The 21,173-nt window shown below is 44.7% G+C and overlaps 1 protein-coding gene across 1 annotated transcript in view; it reads left to right on the forward strand.

Moving 5' to 3' along the window:
• The first annotated feature begins 314 nt into the window (after positions 1–314).
• CCDC113 (coiled-coil domain containing 113) overlaps positions 315–21,173 on the forward strand; it is a 38,055-nt gene continuing 17,196 nt past the window's right edge. Inside the window, exons 1-7 of the mRNA XM_006863626.1 lie at positions 315–415; positions 5,382–5,508; positions 6,737–6,898; positions 8,706–8,861; positions 10,303–10,383; positions 12,598–12,753; positions 20,364–20,471. Of these exons, the coding sequence (XP_006863688.1) occupies positions 315–415; positions 5,382–5,508; positions 6,737–6,898; positions 8,706–8,861; positions 10,303–10,383; positions 12,598–12,753; positions 20,364–20,471 (891 nt within the window). The remainder of the gene's footprint in view (positions 416–5,381; positions 5,509–6,736; positions 6,899–8,705; positions 8,862–10,302; positions 10,384–12,597; positions 12,754–20,363; positions 20,472–21,173) is intronic.

The following is a 21,173-nucleotide window of genomic DNA, read 5'->3' on the forward strand; positions in this document are numbered from 1 at the left end:
TGCTAAGGACATAATCAGTACTCAGTAAACCGTGAACGTTGTTATTATTATCAATTTAGAATTTATTGCTGAAGAAGTGAAAATGTTAAGTACTTAAAAGTGTTTTAGTCAAGTTCAGCTTCAGGCAGCATGGAGTTAGGCTGGGGGTGAACTGGGCGGGGCCAATACAAATCCCGCCCCTCGACTCCCCTTCCCGCAAGCGTCCCGTTGCCCTGGCAACGCGCCACCTGGTAGCTGCCTGAGTGACGCGCAGCCCCTAGCATTGGGTGCTCCAGGGGACACTCGGCACAAGCAAGGACCGCATTGACAACACGATGGTCGATGAAGACTCGGAGAGCAACCTCGCCGACTCTCAGGTTGGGGATGAGAACGAGTTGCCGGTTATCCAGCTGTGCGGGCTGGTGGAGGAGCTCAGGTACCCACCGTCCCCTGCGGGCTCCCCTCCTCCCGGTGAGCCCAGCTCCAGGAGTGGACTTGGATCTGGAGTCCAGCATGGTGACAGTCCAAGTCCACAGTAAACACTGGGAAAGTGAGACCTCCAAAGTGGGGCAGAACTTGTCTTTGCCTTTACCCCTGCGTCTCCACTGCCACTGAGCGAACAAGCCCTGCATAGAGCCACATGGGCGGGGGAGAGAGAAGGGACTGGGACCGATGGTGGAAAGCACGGAGGATAATTGGTGAAGAGACGATCCGCCCAGGTGCGTCTGCCTAGTGCCAGGCTATGTACTTATCTGACCCCCTATTCCGCCTGAGGGAGTCCTAGGATCAGCACTGGACCGCAAGGTCAGCCGTTCAAACTCACCAGCTACTCCTAGGAAACCCTATACAAAGGACTCAAGGACTCTTAACAAAATTCAACCTGAGGAGTTAGGCCAGACCAGGTAACATCTGAGGCCCTTTCTAATGCTAAGATTCTGTGATAAAATTAATGTGGCAATGGTGTGTCTGAATCCTTGGGGTGAACAAAATGGACAGCAAAGGATGACTGGTCCAATGTTCGATATTTTTTGCAGTCCGTGTTTTATTTGTTAAAGCAAATAAATGGGTTATCAAGATTCTATAACGTACTTGGGATAAACTATAGGACTTGTTGGTGTCACTTAGAAACTGTTGGCCCTGGGAGCTAACATCTGGAGATAGTTATAGTTAATATCAGCTGAGATATCATTACAAATAGCCACCATTATTTTGTGTTTGTGAACTTACTGGATTATACAGCAACCCTAGGAGAGGGGTAAGGCAATGAAGACACGGAGGTTAAGCCATTAACCTAAGGTGACACAGCTTGTCAGTGGAAGTGCTGAGACGCAGACACAGCATTCGCTGGGAGTGTGGTATATGTATACTGAAGAAGAAAGATGGTTTGACTCATTGGGCTTTGCAGGCTTTTTCCTTCACCTTCAAACTCAGCCACATAGGAATTAGCTCAACAGTACTTGTATATGAGAACATCAAAGTTCTCTCTCTTTTCTATATACGCCATGGTTGTTGATATTAGTTGGCATCAAGCAATACCAACTCATGGTGACCCCATTTGGGTAGAGTAGGGATAAGTGCTCCTTAGGGTTTGGGAAGCAGGTCACCAAGCATGTCTTCCAAGGCATTTGGGTGAGCTCAAATCACCAGCCTTTGGCTGGTAGTTGAGTGCAAACTATTTGTGTCATCAAGACACTTCTTCTATTGATGTATATGTGTATTAGGTGCTGTAGGAGAGGCAGTGGACCACAAGGTCTGTTTGAACTGCAAGGTCGGTAGTTCAAACCCACCAGACGCTCCTCAGAACTCCATACAAGATCACTATGAGTTGGAACTGACTCAACGGCAGTTAACAACATCAACCATATGTATACACGTGTAACATGTTCTGTACATCCATGTATTACACATATTAATGAGTTGGTTGATTATGTGCCATGTAGCCAGTTCCAACTCATAGCGACCCTGTACAGAGTTTCCAAGGCTGTAAATCTTTACAGGAGCAGAAAGTCTCATCTTTCTCCCACAGAACAGCTGGTAGTTTCGAACTTTTGACCTTAAGGTTAGCAGCCCAACTTGTAACTACTACACTATCAGAGTTCCTTATATGTATACATGTTGTTGTCAAGTGACATCGAGTTGGTTCTCACTCATTATCAATTTAGAATTTATTGCTGCATAGGGTTTCCAAAGAGCAGCTGGTGAGCTTGAACTGCCAACCTAGCAGTTCAGAGTGACCTTGTGATCCAGCATATCAAGCTGCAGCACCACACCAGGACTCCTGGGGGTACATTGTTGTTGTTGTTAAGTGTCATGTAATCAATTCTGACTCATAGAACCCTGGATAGGGTTTCCAAGGAGTGGCTGGTAGCTTGAACCACTGACCCTGTGGTTCAAACTGACTTTACAGTCGAGCGCATTAACTCACATCGCCATACCAGGACTCCATAGACACACATATATGACATATATTATATATATACATGTGGAGTCCTAGTGTGGCGCTGTGGGCTAATGCGTCAGACTGCAAGGTTGGTGGTTCAAGCTCACCAACTGCTCCTTGGAAATCCTATACAGGGTCGCTATGGGTCAGAATCGACTTGACATTGCTTAACAAAAACAATATATGCATTTGTGTTATACATATGCACAGTATAACATGTTCTATATGTGTGTGTATTTTATGTATGCATATACACACACATATAACATGTTGTTTTTAGGTATCTTTGAGTTGGTTCCGACTCATAGCAACCCTATGTACAGAACGAAACACTGCCTGGTCCTGCACCATCCTCACAATTGTTATTTTTGAGCCCAATTTTGCTGCCGCTATGGGTCGGACCCGACTTGACGGCACTTAACAACAACAACAACAACAACAACATCTTGGAAGAAGTCCATCTTGTTGAAAGTCCTCCACTTTTTTGTAGACCCTCCACTTTACCAACAGTGATGTCCTTCTCCAAGGACTGATCCTTCCTGCAAGAAATCAAGCAATGTATTGCGTTAGGATATATAACATACATGGTACATATATGAGAAGTTCAAAAGGTCAGAATCCTGGCCTATGCAGGATAAGCTAGGTTTGTCATCTCGAGTTGTTTAAAAACCATCTGTTCAAATCGTTCCCACCACTTATAATAAACTTCCTGTGGAGTATTTCATCTGTTGGGTGCTGGAAATAAAAGAGCTGAGAAACATAAACCAAGGGAAGCATCTGAAGATTGTGGGCGTGTGTAACTTCAAGAATGTAGTAATTCAGAAAGAATTTCACAAACGGGCTAGAAACAACACATGAAGATGAAACCAGAGCTTTGTTTCAGCAATAATTTTCAATATCATCCCAATATGTGTGTTATTAAATACAATAAATGTGTTATTAAACACACTACAGGTCCCAGGGTGGCACAAATGGTTTGCACTTAACTACTAACCGAAACATTGATGGTTCGAACCCATCCAGCAGCACTGTGGTGGAAAGCCTTGGTGGTCTGCTTCTTTAAATATTACAGCCAAGAAAACCCCACGGAGCAGTTCTATTCTGTAGTAATACATGGGATTGTCATGAGTCAGAATCCATGGCAGTTGGTTTTATTTTTTAATAAACATTAATAAAAAACACCAAGTACTTAAATGGCACTTACTATGTAGTGGTCCCACTATTTGTCTGTCAGTTTGTCATTCTGTGGTAGCTTGTGTGTTGCCGAAATTGCAAACACTGGATATTCTCGATCATTTAACTGTATTTATAAAGAACCTGTACATAGACCAAGAGATAGTTGTTCAACTAGAACAAGGGGATACTGAATGACTTAAAATCAGAAAAGGTGTGTATCAGGGTTGTACCCCTTCACCATACTAATCTAACTTGTATGTTGAGCAAATAATCTGAGAAACTGGATTATATAAAGAAGGATCAGGATTGGAGGAAGAGTCATTAACAACCTGCGATATGCAGATGACACAATCTGGCTTGCTGAAAGCAAAGAGGACATGAAATACTTACTGGTGAAGATCAAAGACCACAGCCTTCAATATGGATTGCACTTCAAAGTGAAACAAAGATCCTCACAACTGGTCCAAAAAATAGCACCATGATAAATGGAGAAAAGATTGAAGTCGTCAAAGACTTCAATTTGTTTGGATCCACAATCAATGCTCATGGTAGCAGCAGTCAGAAAATCAAATGACATATTGCATTAGGCAAATCTGCAGCACAAGACCTCTTTAAAGTGTTGTTGTTGTTGTTGTGTGCCGTGGAGTCGGTTCTGACTCATAGCGACCCTGTACAGGGTTTCTGAGGCTGTAAATCTTTACGGGAGCAGAAAACCTCATCTTTCTCCCGCGGAACAGCTGGTAGTTTCAAACTGCTGATCTTGAGGTTCACAACCCGATAAAGAGCAAAAATGTCAGTTTGAGGACTAAAGCACACCTGGCCCAAGCCATGGTTTTTTAGTAGCCTCTTATGCATGTGAAAGTTGAACAACGAATACAGAAAAGGAAGCCCATAGAAGAATCGATGCATTGCACTATGGTGTTGGTTAAGAATATTGAAGGTACCATGGACTACCAGAAAAGCCAATAAATCTGTGTTGAAAGAAGTACAGCCAGAATGCTCCTTGGAATTGTGGATGGCTACACTTTGTCTCTAGTTCTTTGAACATGTAGTCAGGAGGGATCAACCAAAAAGAGGAAGACCCCCAATAAGATGGCTTGAAACAGGGGCAGCAACACTGGGCTGAAACGCTGCAACAGTGTGAGAATGGTGCAGGACTAGGCAATGTTTCATTCTGTTATGCTTAAGGTCACCACGAGTTGGATCCAACTCAACAGCACCTAACAACAACAACAACAACAATAACATGTGTCAGTCAGAGTCTTAAAGCCCTTACCTTCCTTACTACATCCCTAAAAGATGGGTGCTTTTATTATTCCCATTTTACATATGGAAAAACTGAGGCACCAAGAGGTTAGGTGTCTCGTCAAAGGTCACACATGTCTAGTAAGTGCTGTTGTTTTGTACCATTGAATTGATTCCAATTCATAGCAACCATATAGAACAGAGTAGAACTGACCAATAGGATTTCCTAGGGTGTAATTTTTATGGGGACCCCTGGTGTGGCACTTCAGGTTAATGTGCTGATCTGCAAGGTTAGTTTGAACTGCAAGGTCAGTGGTTCAAGCTCACTGGATGCTCCTAGAAAACCCTATATAGGGTCTCTATGAGTCGGAACTGACTCAACACCACTTATGGACACAGATGACCAGGTCCTTTTCTTCCATGGGGCAGCTGGTGGATACAAATAGCCCACTCAGTGCTTAACCATTCTGCACAGGACAAGTTATTTGAGATTTAAACTCTTGTATCAGTGGAACTTACTCGGTTACCCTCTGCCTTGCAGCTATGGAAACTCAGCTCTGAAAACCGAGACAGAAATGTTTGAGAAATACTACCGGAGACTGGAACCCAAGGATCATCGACAGTCACGATTATCAGATGTGAAAGTAACACCTGCCGAATTTTCACAGGTACACAACGGAGGCCTAAGAATTTCCTTTTTTACACTAATTCCCTTTAATTGCAAATGGTACTTGAGTGTCTGTCATTGTGTGTCCGTGTCTCCCAAGGACCATATGAGTCTCTCACCCTTAGACTTCTTTTGTTTGTCTGAACATTAAGGAGCCCTGGTGATGCTGTGTGTTAGGCATTGGGCTGCTAACCCCAAGATCAGCAGTTCAAACCCACCAGCCACCCCATGGGAGAAAGATAAGATTAGCTGCTCCCGTAAAGATTTACAGCCTCGGAAGCCCTATCGCCGATGGCTTCTCTCTCTGTCTTTTAACTCGTTTAAAAATATATAAGAGCATTTGCCATTTCAACACTTTTCTTGTGTACAGTCTAGTGGTAACCAGTACCCTGTTAGACTTTTGATTCTTCTTTGCCCTCCAAAGTTTCTCTTTCATTTGAGTCTAAAGGGAATTGGGTTCAATTCGTGGAATGATTCTCTCAGACTATCTAAATTTGTTTGAAAGAATTCCCTGAAACTGGGAGACTCAAACACGTATTTTCAAAACTCAGCCAGCTACACAAAGGAGTGAAGTGGACCTTGTGTGGGCAGTGAGAGCCCTTCTTTTGTCTAAAAGCCTTCGCCAGACATCCTGGTAATGCCAGAACAGCAGATTTTCAAAAGAAGCTGGACATCTGGATATTGGGGGGTGGGGGTGCGGGCAGGGTAGGATGTACTGATTTTTTTCAATGTGGATACTTCATTTAAAAAGAAATAAAAGTATGTAGGTCTACCCTTTGATGCCCATGCAAACTTGTCTTCAGGCCACACATTCCCTGGGTCACAGTTTTAAATGCATAAAAAATCCAAGATTTGTGTCCACATGCTTTTTGTGTTTTGTTTTGTTTTTTTCTGGACACTGTGTCCTGAGATACGATTTCTCTTTTGTGTTCTGTTGAGGAACCACCGAGTTTTGACTTGCTTGAACGCTGATCTGCATTGGGTCACCCTTTTTCAGACAGTCTTCGTTCATGTATGTTTGGCTTGCTGTCACACATAGGCCCTCAAAGCATTAAGGGTGACTTGTGAGATGAGGTCACCTCAGGCCCAGTACCCAGAATCCTCTCCTCAAGGGTTCCTTTTCCCTGGGTAATTTCTAGCAGGTTTGAGTGGTCATTTTTGATGCCCATCTTGGGCTGACTCATGACCAATTTCTACATGAGGGTGCCTTTATTGCCCTTAAATTTCAGGCACGAAGCAGGCGGAAATCCAGAGCCCGCTCAGGTACGGACCGTATGATAGCCCTTACTGTGGAGCAGAAATCTGAGCTGGTACAAAAGGAGCTGGAAGACACGAAGGAAGAAATCAGACACATGAGGGCAAATGCTGAACGGAACCTTCAGCATCATGAGGTATACCAGTCTCTCAGTATAAGGCATCCCTCTAACCTGGGCTTCCCACTCCCACCTCACCGAGACATGTCTAGAATATGTTCTTGTAATTATTGGTGCTTTGGAAGAAACACAGGAGGATAAGACAGATTGAGGACCTGCCTGTCTTTAAGGAGCTAAGATGAACATTTGACTAGCTGACATTAGAAATGTAACTTACCTAAGTGATTTACGTTCAAAATCAGCTTAAAGACAGCTTAGAAATAGAGCTCATTTTCAATCTGGGGTCTGCTTGAGGAGGTAACACATTTTAAATGTATGTGTGTGTTTTTTTAATAATTTATTTTATTTTGATGTTGAAAATATACACAGCAGAACATACACCAATCATTTCTACATGTACCATTCCCATACTCCTTTACCAAATTGTTCCTGCCCCACTAACATAAAAAGTTCACTGCTCCCTAAACTTCCTATCTAACCTTGTGAGTGTTGATGTCAATTTGATCCCATGTATATGCTCAGGGGAGAAGTGCTTTACTAATTAGTGGTGATGAATCGGGCTGCGAACCACAGGGTCAGCAGTTCGAAATTACCAGCTGTTCCGTGGGAGAAAGGTGAGGCTTTCTGTTTCCGTAAAGATTTACAGCCTCGGAAACCCCGTACCCCTGTGAGTCAGAACCGACTCCACGGCACATAACAACATCAAGTGTTTGGTGTAAAGAAGACTTAAAGGCTTAAGGCTAAAAGATGATTTTAAGGCAGTAGTTTCAGGGATTCATCTAGCCTCATTGACTCTAGAAAGTCTGCATTCTGTGAGAATTTGAAATGATTTTTAATGGAAATATTCAAAAGTATAGACAGTCCCTGGGTTACCAAAATCCAACTTAAGTACAGCCCATACTTATGAACCAACCCCTGTAAAGCCGATTGTATTAAAAGTATGAGGTACAAGCAATCAGTCATAGTACCATGTGGGCACTATTTTTAATATTATCACTGTATTATTATGTTAAAGATGTTTGTAGACCATCTGGATATGTTTCTCTAGTGATTTTTATGCACTGAAAATATACTCTATACTATGCACTAAGAAAGGAGCTCTGGTAGCGTAGTGGTTACGAATCGGGCTGCGAACCTTAAGGTCAGCAGTTCGAAACTACCAGCTGCTCCGCGGGAGAAAGATGAGGCTTTCTACTCCCGTAAGAATTTACACCCTCGGAAACCCTGTACAGGGTCGCTATGGGTCGGAACCGACTCGAAGGCACTTAACAACAACAACATGCACTAAGATGAACATTTGACTAGCTAACATTAGAAATGCAACTTACCTAAGTGATTTACATTCAAAATCAGCTTAAAGACAAGCTTAGGAACAGAACTCATTTTCAATCTGGGGTCTGCTTATACACAAAAGTAGAGAGTTTAGCACAATGAACTCCTGCCCTATGTGTTCCTCACCTAGACTCACCAATCATCAACGTCTGGCCACTTGTGTGTGTTAAACATTTGCCATCTCAACACTGTTTTCAATTTATTGACATTAATTATGTTCACCATGTTGTTTGACAATCACCATTATTCATTTCCATATTTTTAATCACCTTTAACAAAATCTCAGTGTCCCCTAAGCTTCGCCCTCCTTTCCCTTCCCCCTCTCCCACCCCAGGTCACCCCTAGACACTTGCTTAGCCTAGGTATTTCATGGAAATGGTACCATACAAAATTGGTATGATGTGATGCATTTCACCAAGAGGACTGGGAACCTGGGTTTCCAAATTATTCTTGAACTTTCTGGAAAGTGTTCCTTCTGTGTCTACTCTCTTAGGCTATTATTGAGGAAGCTGAGATCCGAGGGACTGAAGTTCAGAGGGCGGTACATGATTTTGAAAAAGATATTCTGAAAACCATATCCAAGAAGAAAGGGAGTATTTTGGCCACTCAGAAAGTGATGAAGTATATTGAGGACATGAATCGCCGGAGGGTGAGTTGGTAGGGGGTTTGTGTTTAGAATGGAAGACTAAATTCATAGAATGATGATCAGATTCTACTACATTTGACAGCCCAGCTCCATTTGGTCCATTATAAATGTTGCCACATATACAGATATTTTATATCCCCAAAGTGTGTTTAAAGTGCAAGTTTATCAAGGCTAAAAGTAATCAGACTTGTTGTTGTTAAGTGCCATCGAGTTGGTTCCGACCCATAGCGACCCTGTATAGGGTTTCCGAGGAGCAGCTGGTGAGCTTGAACCACCGACCTTGCAGTTCAAACGGCTTTGCTGTCTGGCGCATTAACCTATGGCGCCACACCCAGACTCCAAACACAATCGGACAGTTCACATTCACAGGGGATCTCTAGGACAAAGTAGAAGTTGTTGTTGTTAAGTACCATAGAGTCAGTTCCGACTCACAGTGTCCCTGCACAGGGTTTCCGGGTCTACAAATCTTTATGGGAGTAGAAAGTCTCATCTTTCTCCCGCGGAACAGCTGGTAGTTTCGAACTGCCGACCTTGATGCTAGCAGCCCAATTTGTAACCACTATGCTACTAGAGCTCCTTTATGTTACCAGAGCTCCATGTAGTCAGGTTAGATGAATATTAATGGCAGTGACTTCCTCTTTTTTGTTGTTATTTGTTTCAAGAGCTGATGTATTCTGAGAAAGGTGTGAGGCTGGGCTGGTTCAACCTGTCTAGTCAGGTGATACATGGAGCGGGACAGGTAAATTTCATGCTCTTTAGATTACCTTATTATGAGGGCTCTCCTTGTTTCCAAAGATACCCTGGTTGCACAGTGGTTAAAGCACTCAGCTGCGAACCCAAAAGTCAACCATTTGAAACCAGTCTTTCTCCTCTAGAAAGATGTGGCTGTCTGCTCCCATAAAGATTACAGCCTAGAATACTGTCTGATACAGGTCTACTGTGTCCTGTAGAGTGGTTATGAGTTAGAATGAACATGACCACAACAGGCCTTTTGTTTTTTCTTATTTCCAGAAACTTTGTAGTTTATCAAGCTTTGATCCTGGAGACAGTTTGGAAGGATTACTAATCCTTAAATATTATAAGTAGTGAAAATTATGTAAACTACCAAAAGAATAAAAGGCCAAAGAATCATAAGATTGTTTTGTGAGGAAAAATCTCAAGATGCTACCTTGTCATGCCTCTGCCTCTGTAGTAACACCCAGGTTATCTTGACTATAAGAGCAATGTAACGTTTGCATGTGGCAGACACAATCTCATCTGCTTCTCAGTCAGAGGTGAAATGCCACAGTACTACCAGCCCTGGGTAGAAGACAAAGAACCTAGGAGTAAAAGCCTAGATTTAGGGCTCAAGGTTGAACTGCAGCCCCAAACCTACCAATTTTTCAAACCAATGGGGACGAAGAAGAAAACTAGATTAAAAATATGCTTTGTTTTTTTTTTTTAGGATGATATGAAGGATAAATTATGTCTGAAAAACGTTTCTCTCAAAGTTCAGAGGAAAAAAATGCTTTTACAATTGAGGCAGGTATGTGCTTCTTCTTTTTATTTGCGCTCCTTTCTTTTAAGGTTACTGTGGTAGTCAAAATAATGCTCCCCACCACAAACCCCCTGCCACAGCTCCCAAAGATGCCTACATCTGAGTCCCCAGAATTGTGATTAGGTCACCTTACAAAGTAAAAGGGATTTACAGATGCAGTTAAATGAAGGATTGTGAAGTGGGGAGATTATCCTGGATTATCCAAATGGGTCCAATGTTATCATAAGGGTCCTTATGAGAGAGAGAGGCAGAAGGGTCAGAGCAGGAGATGTGAGGATGGAAGCAGAGGTTGGAGTGATGCCCTTTGAAGATGGAGAAAGGGGAAGGAACTGTGAGCCAAGCTAGCAAGGGAACAGATTTTTCCCTAGAGCCTCCAGAAAGAATGCAGCCCCGCCAGGCACCGTGATTTGAGCCCAAAGACCCAGGACTAAAACTTAACCTATTTGTATTGTTTTAAGCCACCAAGTTGGTGGTAATTTGTTACGGCAGCCATAGGAAACTCATACAGTCACTGCGCTGACAATTGGGGGCTTTCTGCAGACATACTTAGGGGGCAAGTGGTCTGGGAAGCACAGTTAAACTGTTGAACTGTGAAGCTGCAGGCTCCTGATGAAAGGCAGGAAGGCAGACATGGATCAGGGCCATGTGCCACGTGTGTCTCTTCTTTCCTAGCTCACTAGTAACTGGAATCTGGGCACTACTGGCCTGCCCATCAGAGGTGGCCACTGACAAGTGATAGAAAGTTGGTCTGGAGCATTAACATGTTTGTGGACTATTGCTTGATTGACTTGGGATCCAGAGAGACCTCGATAGGCTGAGACAGCAGTAACAACATGAAATGACCAAAGACTTCACTCCCCAAAATTTTCTTCATGGTAGAGATGGCTTAGTCATAGGTGCACAATAAAAGCACCTCACTTGGAGGCAGCGCTCTGGCCCTAGGCTGCCCTCAGAGAAAACACAGGACTCAGTCCAAGAAAGGGGGCTCTCGCTCTACTCTGCTCTGAGTAGCTCTGATCTAGAGATTTATGTCCCAGTGTGGGCTTCATGCTTGAAGAAAGAACCAGGAAGCTAGAGTTGATATAGAAGAGTGGACTGAATAGATGCCAAGGGGGAGCAGAAGCCACTTCAGAGGAGGTATGGGCAAGGAAGGTAGACAGACTAACAGGGAGGACCCCGAGGACAGAGCTAGGACTAGGGGTGTAAATGTCAGAGAAGTGGGTTTGAGTTCAGGGTAAGAGAAAAGGATGCAATAGTGGAGCCTCCAGAGGTGGAGGGGGGCTGCCCCAGAGGGAGAAGAGGGTTCCTGGTACCTCAAGGGTCATATGAGGTCAGGCATACTAGATAGGAGTTTAGCTTGAGTTAGAGAGTAGATGGGTGACCTTTAACCTTAAGAAGACTTTGATGAAGAGATGACACTGATGTGGGTCAACCTGGACAGAGACGCCAGGAAGTAGGTCCACGGAGCCAAAGCCTTCCAGAAGCTCAGTGGAGAGAGAACGTACCCTCAGGTGTGGAAAAAAGGTTGGGAGCATTTGAGCTGGAGAATGGGTCATACTTGGGTTTAAAGAATCGTGTCATTTGGGGGAAGGAGGGAGATACTGCCTCGCTAGAGCATGGGGGTGAGGAACAGCAGCAGCCCCGAGTTTGGCTATTGTATGCCATGAATGTAAGATGGCATTGACCTAGTGTGGAAGAGGGCACCTAGAGAGGAAGCCCAACACACTGCAGTGCAGAAATGCTTGATGATCAAAAGAGGGGTATTTATGGACTGATTTTCCAGGTGGTTCCAGGTTAAAAATAGCTCTTACGTAGCTCTGCAGATGAGGACTCTTCCTTTCAAACCCCGTTTGAGATCCCCCTCCCTTTCTCTGACCTTCTCTGACCCAGCCTTCTGTCCTCCCCTGGGTGCAGAGAGGGGCCTTTCTCTGTGTGCTCTCAGCTTCTGCACATCCCATGATGTCACATTGTTAGTAAATACCTCCCACCTGCCTGAACCCTGGTGGAGTATCCACTCATCAAAGTCGGGGAGCATCTTACTTACTCCCGTCTCTGCCTCGAGTGCCTAACACCATGCCCGGTACCAGGCAGATGCCCAGGGCATGTTTCTTGAGTGTATAATTGCTGACTTCCAGAGACTCACCAACAGGTGCAAGGTCTGAGCAGGCAGACCATGCTTGCCTTCTTCTTTCTGAGCTGTAGAAGGAAGAAGTGGGCGACGCTCTTCACGATGTGGATTTTCAGCAGCTGAAGATTGAGAATGCTCAGTTTTTAGAAACGATTGAAGCGAAGAATCAAGAACTGATTCAACTAAAGCTGACATCTGGAAATACTCTGCAGATCCTCAACGCATACAAAGTAAGGCTCTCTCCAATGCTTAGGGCCCTGAGGTTTCCCAAGCTGCAAATGGTTCCCAGAGCGCCCTTCACTGTCAGGTGCCTCCCCGCTTTCTCTGGATGTGACCAAGCCATGTAACCTAGAATTCCCTGCCTGCTCCGGCCCTGAATGTACATTACAGCCCGTTGTGGAACTTGGTCTTTAAAACAAATACTGACATCCTGCCCCACCTTCTCTTTTCTTTTTGAAATCCCCAGGTGGTTTTTAAGGCAATAAGTACTAAGTAGTAAGTGCTTACTACTATGGGTCTAAATGAAATGAAATTTATTTGCTTCTCAAAAGTTTTCAGTCCCCTCTTTTATATACAGTCCAGTTTCCTGGTTCTTTCAAAGTACAGAGCACACGCCGGGACACAAGATTCTAGATCAGGGTTACTCAGAGCAAAGTAGAGCAAGAGCCCCCCGCTTCTTGGTCTTTGAGAGTAGTAATAAGCAAGGAGCTCTGGTAGCATGGTGGTTATGAGTTGGTCTGCTAACCTCAAGGTCAGCAGCTCGAAACTACCAGCTGTTCCTTGGGAGAACGATGAGGCTTCCTGCTCCTGTGAAGATTTACAGCCTCGGAAACCCTGTACAGGGTATGACTCAGAACCAACTCCATGGCGCATAACTACCACCACCACCATAGTAATAAGCACGGTCCTGGTGCGGCGCTGTGGGTTAATGCGCCTGACTGCAAAGCCGTTTGAATGGCAAGATCTGTGGTTCGAGCTCACCAGCTGCTCTTCGGAAACCCTATACAGGGTCGCTATGGGTTGGAACTGACTCACTGGCACGTCACAACAACAACATGATATGGGTCAGGTTTCAGCTGAGCTTCCAAACTAAGACCAAGACAGACCTGGTGTTCTAATTCCAAAAAGCAGCCAATAAAAACCCTGTGGAGCACAGCAGTCTGATCTGCACCGGATGCTGGGGAGATGGAGCAGGACTGGGTAACATTTCATTTTCTATTATGCGTGGTGTTGCCATCGCTTGGGGGCCAACTGATGACAGCTAACAACAACTGCATAGACATAAGCAGGGCCTGTCCACCCACAGTAGACCAGGCTGTCCAGCTGCCCTGTTAGAGACCATATAATGGAGGGTAGCAAACTGACCCACTGGCCTGCGGACTCAGAAGAACATGTACAACCACGTGATGATGGGGAACACTCATGTTGAACCCCTATCAAGCAAAATGGTGTCTGCTCCAAAAGAGAATTCCATCCTCCATTTGTATACCTGTATTACATAAAACAAAATAGGGCACTCAATTCTCACTATATTTTGAATCTCATCAATTTAAAAATGTGTGAAATTTTTTTTGTTTTTTGTTTTTTTTCTTTTGTTAATATAAACGGCAATCTTGCCTTTTGGCCTGCCAAACCTAAAATATGTACTATCTGGTCCTAGCCAGGTAGGCATGGTGACTGTGGATATAGGTAACTCACAGGTGGGCTTTGTTTGACCCCCACGATGTTTTGCTTCCTTATAAAGTTTATTTTGTTGTTGTTGAGAATCTACTCAGCGGAACATTCGCTAATTCAACAGTTTCTGCATGCACAATTCATTGACGCTGATTACATTCTTCAGTTTGCAACCATTTCTTACCTCCCTTTTCTGAGTTGTCCCTCCCCAAGTAACATAAGCTCACTGCCCCCTAAGGTTCCTATTTAACCTTTCAAGTTGTTGTTGTCACCTAGAGCCCTATGGTGGTGGTTATGTGTTATAGAGTCTATTCCGATTCATAGCTACCCTGTACAGGGATTCTGAGGCTGTAAATCTTTACGGAAGCAGAAAGCCTCATCTTTCTCCATGGAACAGCTGGTAGTTTCAAACTGCTGACCCTAAGGTTATTAGTAGCCTGATTTGTAACCACTATGTTACCAGAGCTCCTTAGATCCCTGCAGAGAGTTCTTAAAAGAGCAGAATGCTCAAGGCAGACAGTTCTTAACAGTGAAGCTAAACTACTGTTTGGTTTTAAGAAGTCTGCAAGAGATATCTTTGGTTTAAGTTAAAGATGATCTCAGGGCAATAGCTTCAGCAATTCATCCTCCTCCCTTGGCTCCAGAAAATCTGGAGTCCATGGGAATTTGAAATTCTGATCAGTATCAGAATTTCCCCCTTTTCAATCAGGATTGTTCTGTAATGTTCAGTAATGTTCATCCAACTCTTCTGGTCTCGTGGCAAAGGAGGCAGTTGTTCATGGAGACAGTTAGTCACACATTTCTATTTCCTCCTCCAATTCCTGACTCTCCTGCCTCTTGCTTCAGGGGAATTGAAACCAATTGTTGTGGTTTGGATCCATTCACAAGCTTTGAAGACTTCAGACACTACACAGTGAACTGCGAGGTAAAACAGAAACACCAAACCTGCCAATAGACAGCAATTGCTTTAATCAGCTGTGTTAACCCCCAATAGCTCAAAAAACCAAACCTGCTGTCCTTGAGTCGATCACAACTCTTCTACAACAGAATAGAACTGCCCAGAAGGTTTCTAAGACTGTAAGTCAAGGCTAGGGAGTCCTGGTATGGTGCTGCGGGATAATACACTGGACCGCAAGGTCAGATTAAACTGTAGGCTCCTTGGTTCAAACCCACCAGCCGCTCCTCAGAAAACCCTATGAGTAGGAACCAACTTAACGGCACTTAACAACAAATCAAGACTGCCATATCTTTCTCTCACGGAGTGGCTGCTCAGTCCTAACTGCTGACCTGTTCTTGTTAATCAGTTAAGTGCTTTAACTACCACACCATCAGTCACTCCTTGTGCACTCCGCATACAGTGTTTGAGTTTTTCTTAAATGTGAATTTGAATGTGTTTAGAACAGGCTGATGCTTGTCTCACCTTTTCCAATGAAAACATGGGGCCCACAGAAGAAGAGTAATTGCTGGACTGAGACCACAAGGAGGAACAGAGCTGGAACTTGTACACTAGCGCTTTGCCCACCTGCCCCAAGCAACTTTTCCCTGGTGTGACGTTTGTCAAAAATATTATGCTGGCGTTCATAAGTTCACACTTTGGAAATATTCAATGAATCATATACTGTGTTACCTAATCTATGTTTTGATTATCCAATCACTGAGATTTCTGGATGCAGCCAGTTCCCATGACTCCCAGGCTCTCTGGACATGGTTATACCACATGGGGCCTGAATCTTATCCTTCGGAATAAATTAAGTAGCCTGGGGCACGTCTAGTTTTGTGGGGGGAAAGCCAGGGGCAAGTAGAACTACCGGTTCATAAAATGAAACTTCCAGGTTACAGAGTCGGATGGAGTCCCTTAGGATGGAGCCTGAACACACACCCAGTGACAGCTTCAAGGGATGGCATGGGGGCTGTTCAGATTACCTGTCCCATGTAAGCAGGGGACAGAAGCAGGAGGAGGACTGGCCCCACAGGAGTCCTGAGGTGTCACGAGAGGGTTTGAGGTAGAAGCAGGTCTCAGAGGTCCTAGGGGTATATGGAGTAAGATCTCACCTGGGTTTGAAGTGGGGCTCTGCTGGGCACCCTGGGCAAGGTGCTTCATTCCTCAAGGGTAGGGATTTTGTGTTTCAGGACCAGGCTGGAGCACCAGAAAGTTCACCTAGCTAATGCAGGCGCTAGGAGTCCTGGCATGGTGTTGTGAGATAATATGACAGACTGCAAGGTCTGTTTTAACTGCAAGATCGGCAGTTCAAGCTCACGAGCCACTCCGAGAAACCCCATACAGGGTTGTTGAGTTGGAACCAACTCAACGACACTTAACAAAAACAACATTGACAAACAATTGTTATGGATGATGACCGTGCAACATGAACAGTGAAATTGCTATCACTGAAATCTACACTGGAAAAATGTTGAATTGGCAAATAATATGAGAAAAAAATATTAGACGAACTGCTAGCAATTAGATATCAGGGGCTGGTGGGAAGCTTTGATATAGTTATCACTCAAGTGGGAGACCTTGTTAAAACTGTGTGGAATAACTTTCCTCTGTTACCATAAGTACTGTGTAGCTATCTACAGTCATCCAGAGCACAACCATGAACAAGACAGTCTCTTCTCTTCTGTAAGTTTCATGCATGAACCTGGGTCAAGGTGGTGCCTTTTCCTCTGCCTTTAAAAACATACCCTCCAGCCCTGCCTGGTGGAGTCTGTTAGCATTTCAGTGTGTGATGTAACTGACTGCAGACTCGTGGTCTGGTGCCTTGGGGGTTAATAGAATCTAAGATGTTCCTCAAGATTTCCTGCCCTGTGATGTATAAAGCCAAACAACCAAACCAGTTCCTGTAGAATTCATTTCAACTCACAGTGACCCCATGTGTACAGACCAGGTTTTCAAGGCTGTGGCCTCTCAGAACACACCACCTGGTCCTTTTTCTGAGGCACTTCTGAGAGAGTTTAAACTGTCCACATTTTGTTAGCTGAATGCTTAATTGTTTGCACCACCCAAGGACTGTTCAGTGATTTACCAAAAACCAAAAACGGCCTCGTCGCCACCGAATCGGCTCCGACTCATATCAACCCTAATGGGTTTCTGAGGCTGTAAATCTTTACAGGAGCAGAAAGCCTCGTTTTACTCCTGCAGAGCAGCTGGTGGATTTGAGCTGCCGATCTTGTGGCTAACCTTCTAGTGTTTATCCTACAGTGCCACACTCAAAAACTCACTGCTGGCAGGTCAATTCTGACTCATAGCTACCCCATAATAGAACCGTCTCCCCTAGGGTTTCCAAGACTTTGCAGAAGCATGCTACCTCATCGTTCTCCCACAGAACAGCTGATGGTTGAAACTCTCAGCCTTTTAGTTAGCAGCTGAGTGCTTTAACCACTGAGTCACCTAGTGAATGTAATGTTGCTGTTGTTAACTGCTGTTCAGTCGGTTCTAACTCATAGCGACCCTGGATAGGGTTTCCAAGTAGTGGCTGGTGAGTTTGAACCACCAAACTTGTGGTTCAAACTGACCTGGTGGTCAGTGCTTTATCCTCCATAGCACCACACTACGAGTCCATAGTTAATGTGAGTTATCATCAGAGCTGTAAATATCATGGAGTTCTCTCCCATGAATAGATTATGTTCTATGGCAAGGTGGACTTTAACACTGAAAGATGCTTAGAATGTGCTTGTCCTAATCACATAAGCCCATTGTTGTTGTTAAGTGCCATCGAGTCGGTTCCACCCGGTAGCAACCCTGTGTAGGGTTTCCAAGGAGCAGCTGGTGAACCTGATTCAGGAAATGAATCCTGCCAACAACCTGTGAGAGTCTGGAAGAGGCCCCTGAGCCCCAGATAAGAACCATGGCCCTAGCCAACATTTTGATTATAGCCTGGCGAGACCCTGGACAGAGAATCCAGCCACACTGTGCTTGGACTTCTGACCTGTAGAAACAGAGATAACAAACGAATGTTACTTGAAGCCACCATTTGTGGCAGGTTATTATGCAGTGGATTGTGCTTTTTCAGAGCTAGTGTTTTCAGTGACCTACACCCACACTCCACATCACACTTTTAGCTCTAGTGATACCTGATGGAGGATACTCAGCTGCTCACCAAAAGGTCAGTGGTTCAAACCCACCAGCCACTCTGAGAAAAAGATGTGGCAATCTGCTTCTACACAGATTTGTGAGGGGGCTTCTAAAAGCTTATGAAGAAATAGAATGAAAAGAGAATGGATTTTTTTTCCCACGGATGTTTTGAAGCTGCTTGTATAGCCTTGGAAACCCAATAGGGCAATTCTACTCTGTTCTATAAGGAGGAGTCATAGCGTGGTGGGATTACTCATTGGATTGCTAACTGCAAGGTCAGCAGTTCAAATCCACCAGGCGGTCTGAGGGAGAAAGATGAGACATTCTGTTCCTGTAAAGAATTAGTTTCAGAAACCCTACACAGGGTCTCTAGGAGTTGGAACCAACTTAACGGCACCCAACCACGCCATCACCACTCTGCCTCATAGGGTGGCTGACTACGGAAACAGATTTGGTTTGGGTATACCTACTTGAAGGCCCTGCCCAGAAAGCTACCTTGTAGGTGCACTTTCCTGCCCCATTTCTTTTAAGTTGCTGAGTGAATGTCTTTCCTCCATTCTCCTGTTCTCCCACCTGACTGGTTGATTTTGCAATAAAGTCTGAGTGCTACCCTGAGCCCTCTTTCCAATAGCTGACCCATTTGGTCAGTCTCTTACTCACCTCCGCTCTTCTGCCAGAGGAGAGTTGGTGCAGAGACACGGATCAGGACACACACCTTATAGAAGCCAGGGCCACAGAGGAAGAGTAGGCAGGGGAATGGTCTCAGCTGTGATATGCTAGAGCAAAGCCCTAGTACCTCTCCCTTCAATTTTAACAGTGGCTCTGTGACTTCTTACCCTTACCCCAGCTCCTTTTAGACCCTCCTCCTCCAAGGCCACACAGTTCCTGGGTGGCATACATAATTAAATAATTGACTACTCACTGAAAGGTGTGGCGCTGTAGGTTAATGTGCCAGACTGCAAAGCTGTTTGAACTGCAAGGTTGGTGGTTCAAGCTCACCAGCTACTCCTTGGAAATGCTATACAGGGTCACTATGGGTCGGAACCAACTTGACAGCACTTAACAATAACAACAACAAGCTGAAAGGTTGGTAGTTTGGAGCCACCCAGAGGCACGTCGGAGGAGAGGCCCAGAGATTTGCTTTTGGAAGGTTACAGCCTTGAAAACCCAATGGAACAGTTCTATTCTGGGCACATGGGGTCACCGTGAGTTAGAATCCATTCAACAGCACCTAACCACAACAACACAACCCTAACTAGCTGACAAAACCAAGTCTAGAGAGGATCTGGGCCTTGACAAAGATCTGTAAGGGGTGGGACCAGGAGTTGGGTCCCTTTGTGTCTTATCACGTTGCCTCTCTGGTGAGGATAAGACTCCTGAGGCTCTCCTAACTCCCACCTGCCCCCTCACTCCACCCTGGTTATCCAGTCCCTTGTGAGAAGAGCATATCCAACATAATCTAGCTAGACACTCTAGTTCCTAGATGATCCTGCTTTCCACCGTCTTAATAAAGAGATGTCTACCCTTCCCTTGGAGTTCTGGTGTGGCGCTGTTGATTAATGCGCTGGACCACAAAGTTGGTTTGAATCGCAATGTTGGCAGTTCAAGCTCACGAGCTGCTCCTTAGAAACCTTATACACGGTCGTTATGGGTCAGAACTGACTCGACGGCACTTAACAACAATAACACCCTTCCCTTCCCAAGGACTCCTGGTGTGATGCTGTAAGATAAGCACTGGAATGCAAGGTCAGTTTGACCCACAAAGGTCAGTGGTTCAAACTCACCAACCACTCCTTGAAAACCCTTTATAGGGTCGCTATGAGTCAAAACCGACTTGACAGCACTTAACAACAACAACCTTTCCTCTGGGCGGTATAGTGGCTCTATAAGATAAACAATGAATTGAAAACCATAAGGTGAGCAGTTCGAGCCCATCAGCTTCTCCATGGGAGAAAGATGATACTTTCTGCTCCCCAAAACCCTGTACAGGGTCACTCTGAATCAGAACCGACTCAGTGGCACATAACAACAACCCTTCCCATCGTCTGAGACATGATTTCACTGAAGCCTTGCTGTGGTGGTTTATTTCAGAGCAAGCTTCACCAGGGATTGGAAATGTCCATCACTCTGGACAAAGAGATGATGCTGAGAAACGAGTTACTTGAAAAAGTGGAAAGAGAAACTGTACAAGCAGAGGAGGTAGGACCTCTCGGGTAGAACCTGCTTTTCTGATATTCGTCTCCTTCTGCTAACTCCTTCTGACTCAAGGACTTGAGTCAGTGTCTGCTAAGATCCAGACCATCTTGATTTATTGTCTAGAGAAGCCTAGACCATGAAAGCCAAAAGTGACCCATGGAGACATACCCTGGTGTTGTAGTGTACTCTGCAGAGTTAGGTTCTCGAGCCATTTCCTAAGATGCAAGTCATGTAATGCCCAAATAAGCCTCAAGAACCCCTTAACTGACCCAGAAAGTATGAGAGTAAAAGTTTGGTGTCTACAACCCTGTAAGGGATTATACATGTTGTTGTTGTTGTTAGGTGCCATAGAGTTGGTACCAACTCATAGCAGCCCTATGCACAGCAGAACGAAATACTGCTTGATCCTGGGCCAACCTCACTATTGTTGCCACACTTGAGTCCATCAATGCTGCTACCTGGCCAATCCATCTCGTTGGGGGTCTTCCTCTTTTTCTCTGACCCTCCACCTTACCAAACATGATATGCTTCCCCAGCAACTGGACCCTCCTGACAATATGTCCAAAGTATGAGAGACGAAGTTTGGCCATCCTGGCCTCCAATGAGCACTCTGACTGCACTTCTTCCAACACAGATCTGTTTGTTCTTTTGGCAGCCCATGGCACTTTCAATATTCTCCTCCAACACCATAACTCAAATGCATCA

This window comes from Chrysochloris asiatica, unplaced genomic scaffold (genome assembly GCF_000296735.1).
Source record: "Chrysochloris asiatica unplaced genomic scaffold, ChrAsi1.0 scaffold00055, whole genome shotgun sequence".
In the NCBI taxonomy this organism is placed as follows: Eukaryota; Metazoa; Chordata; class Mammalia; order Afrosoricida; family Chrysochloridae; genus Chrysochloris; species Chrysochloris asiatica.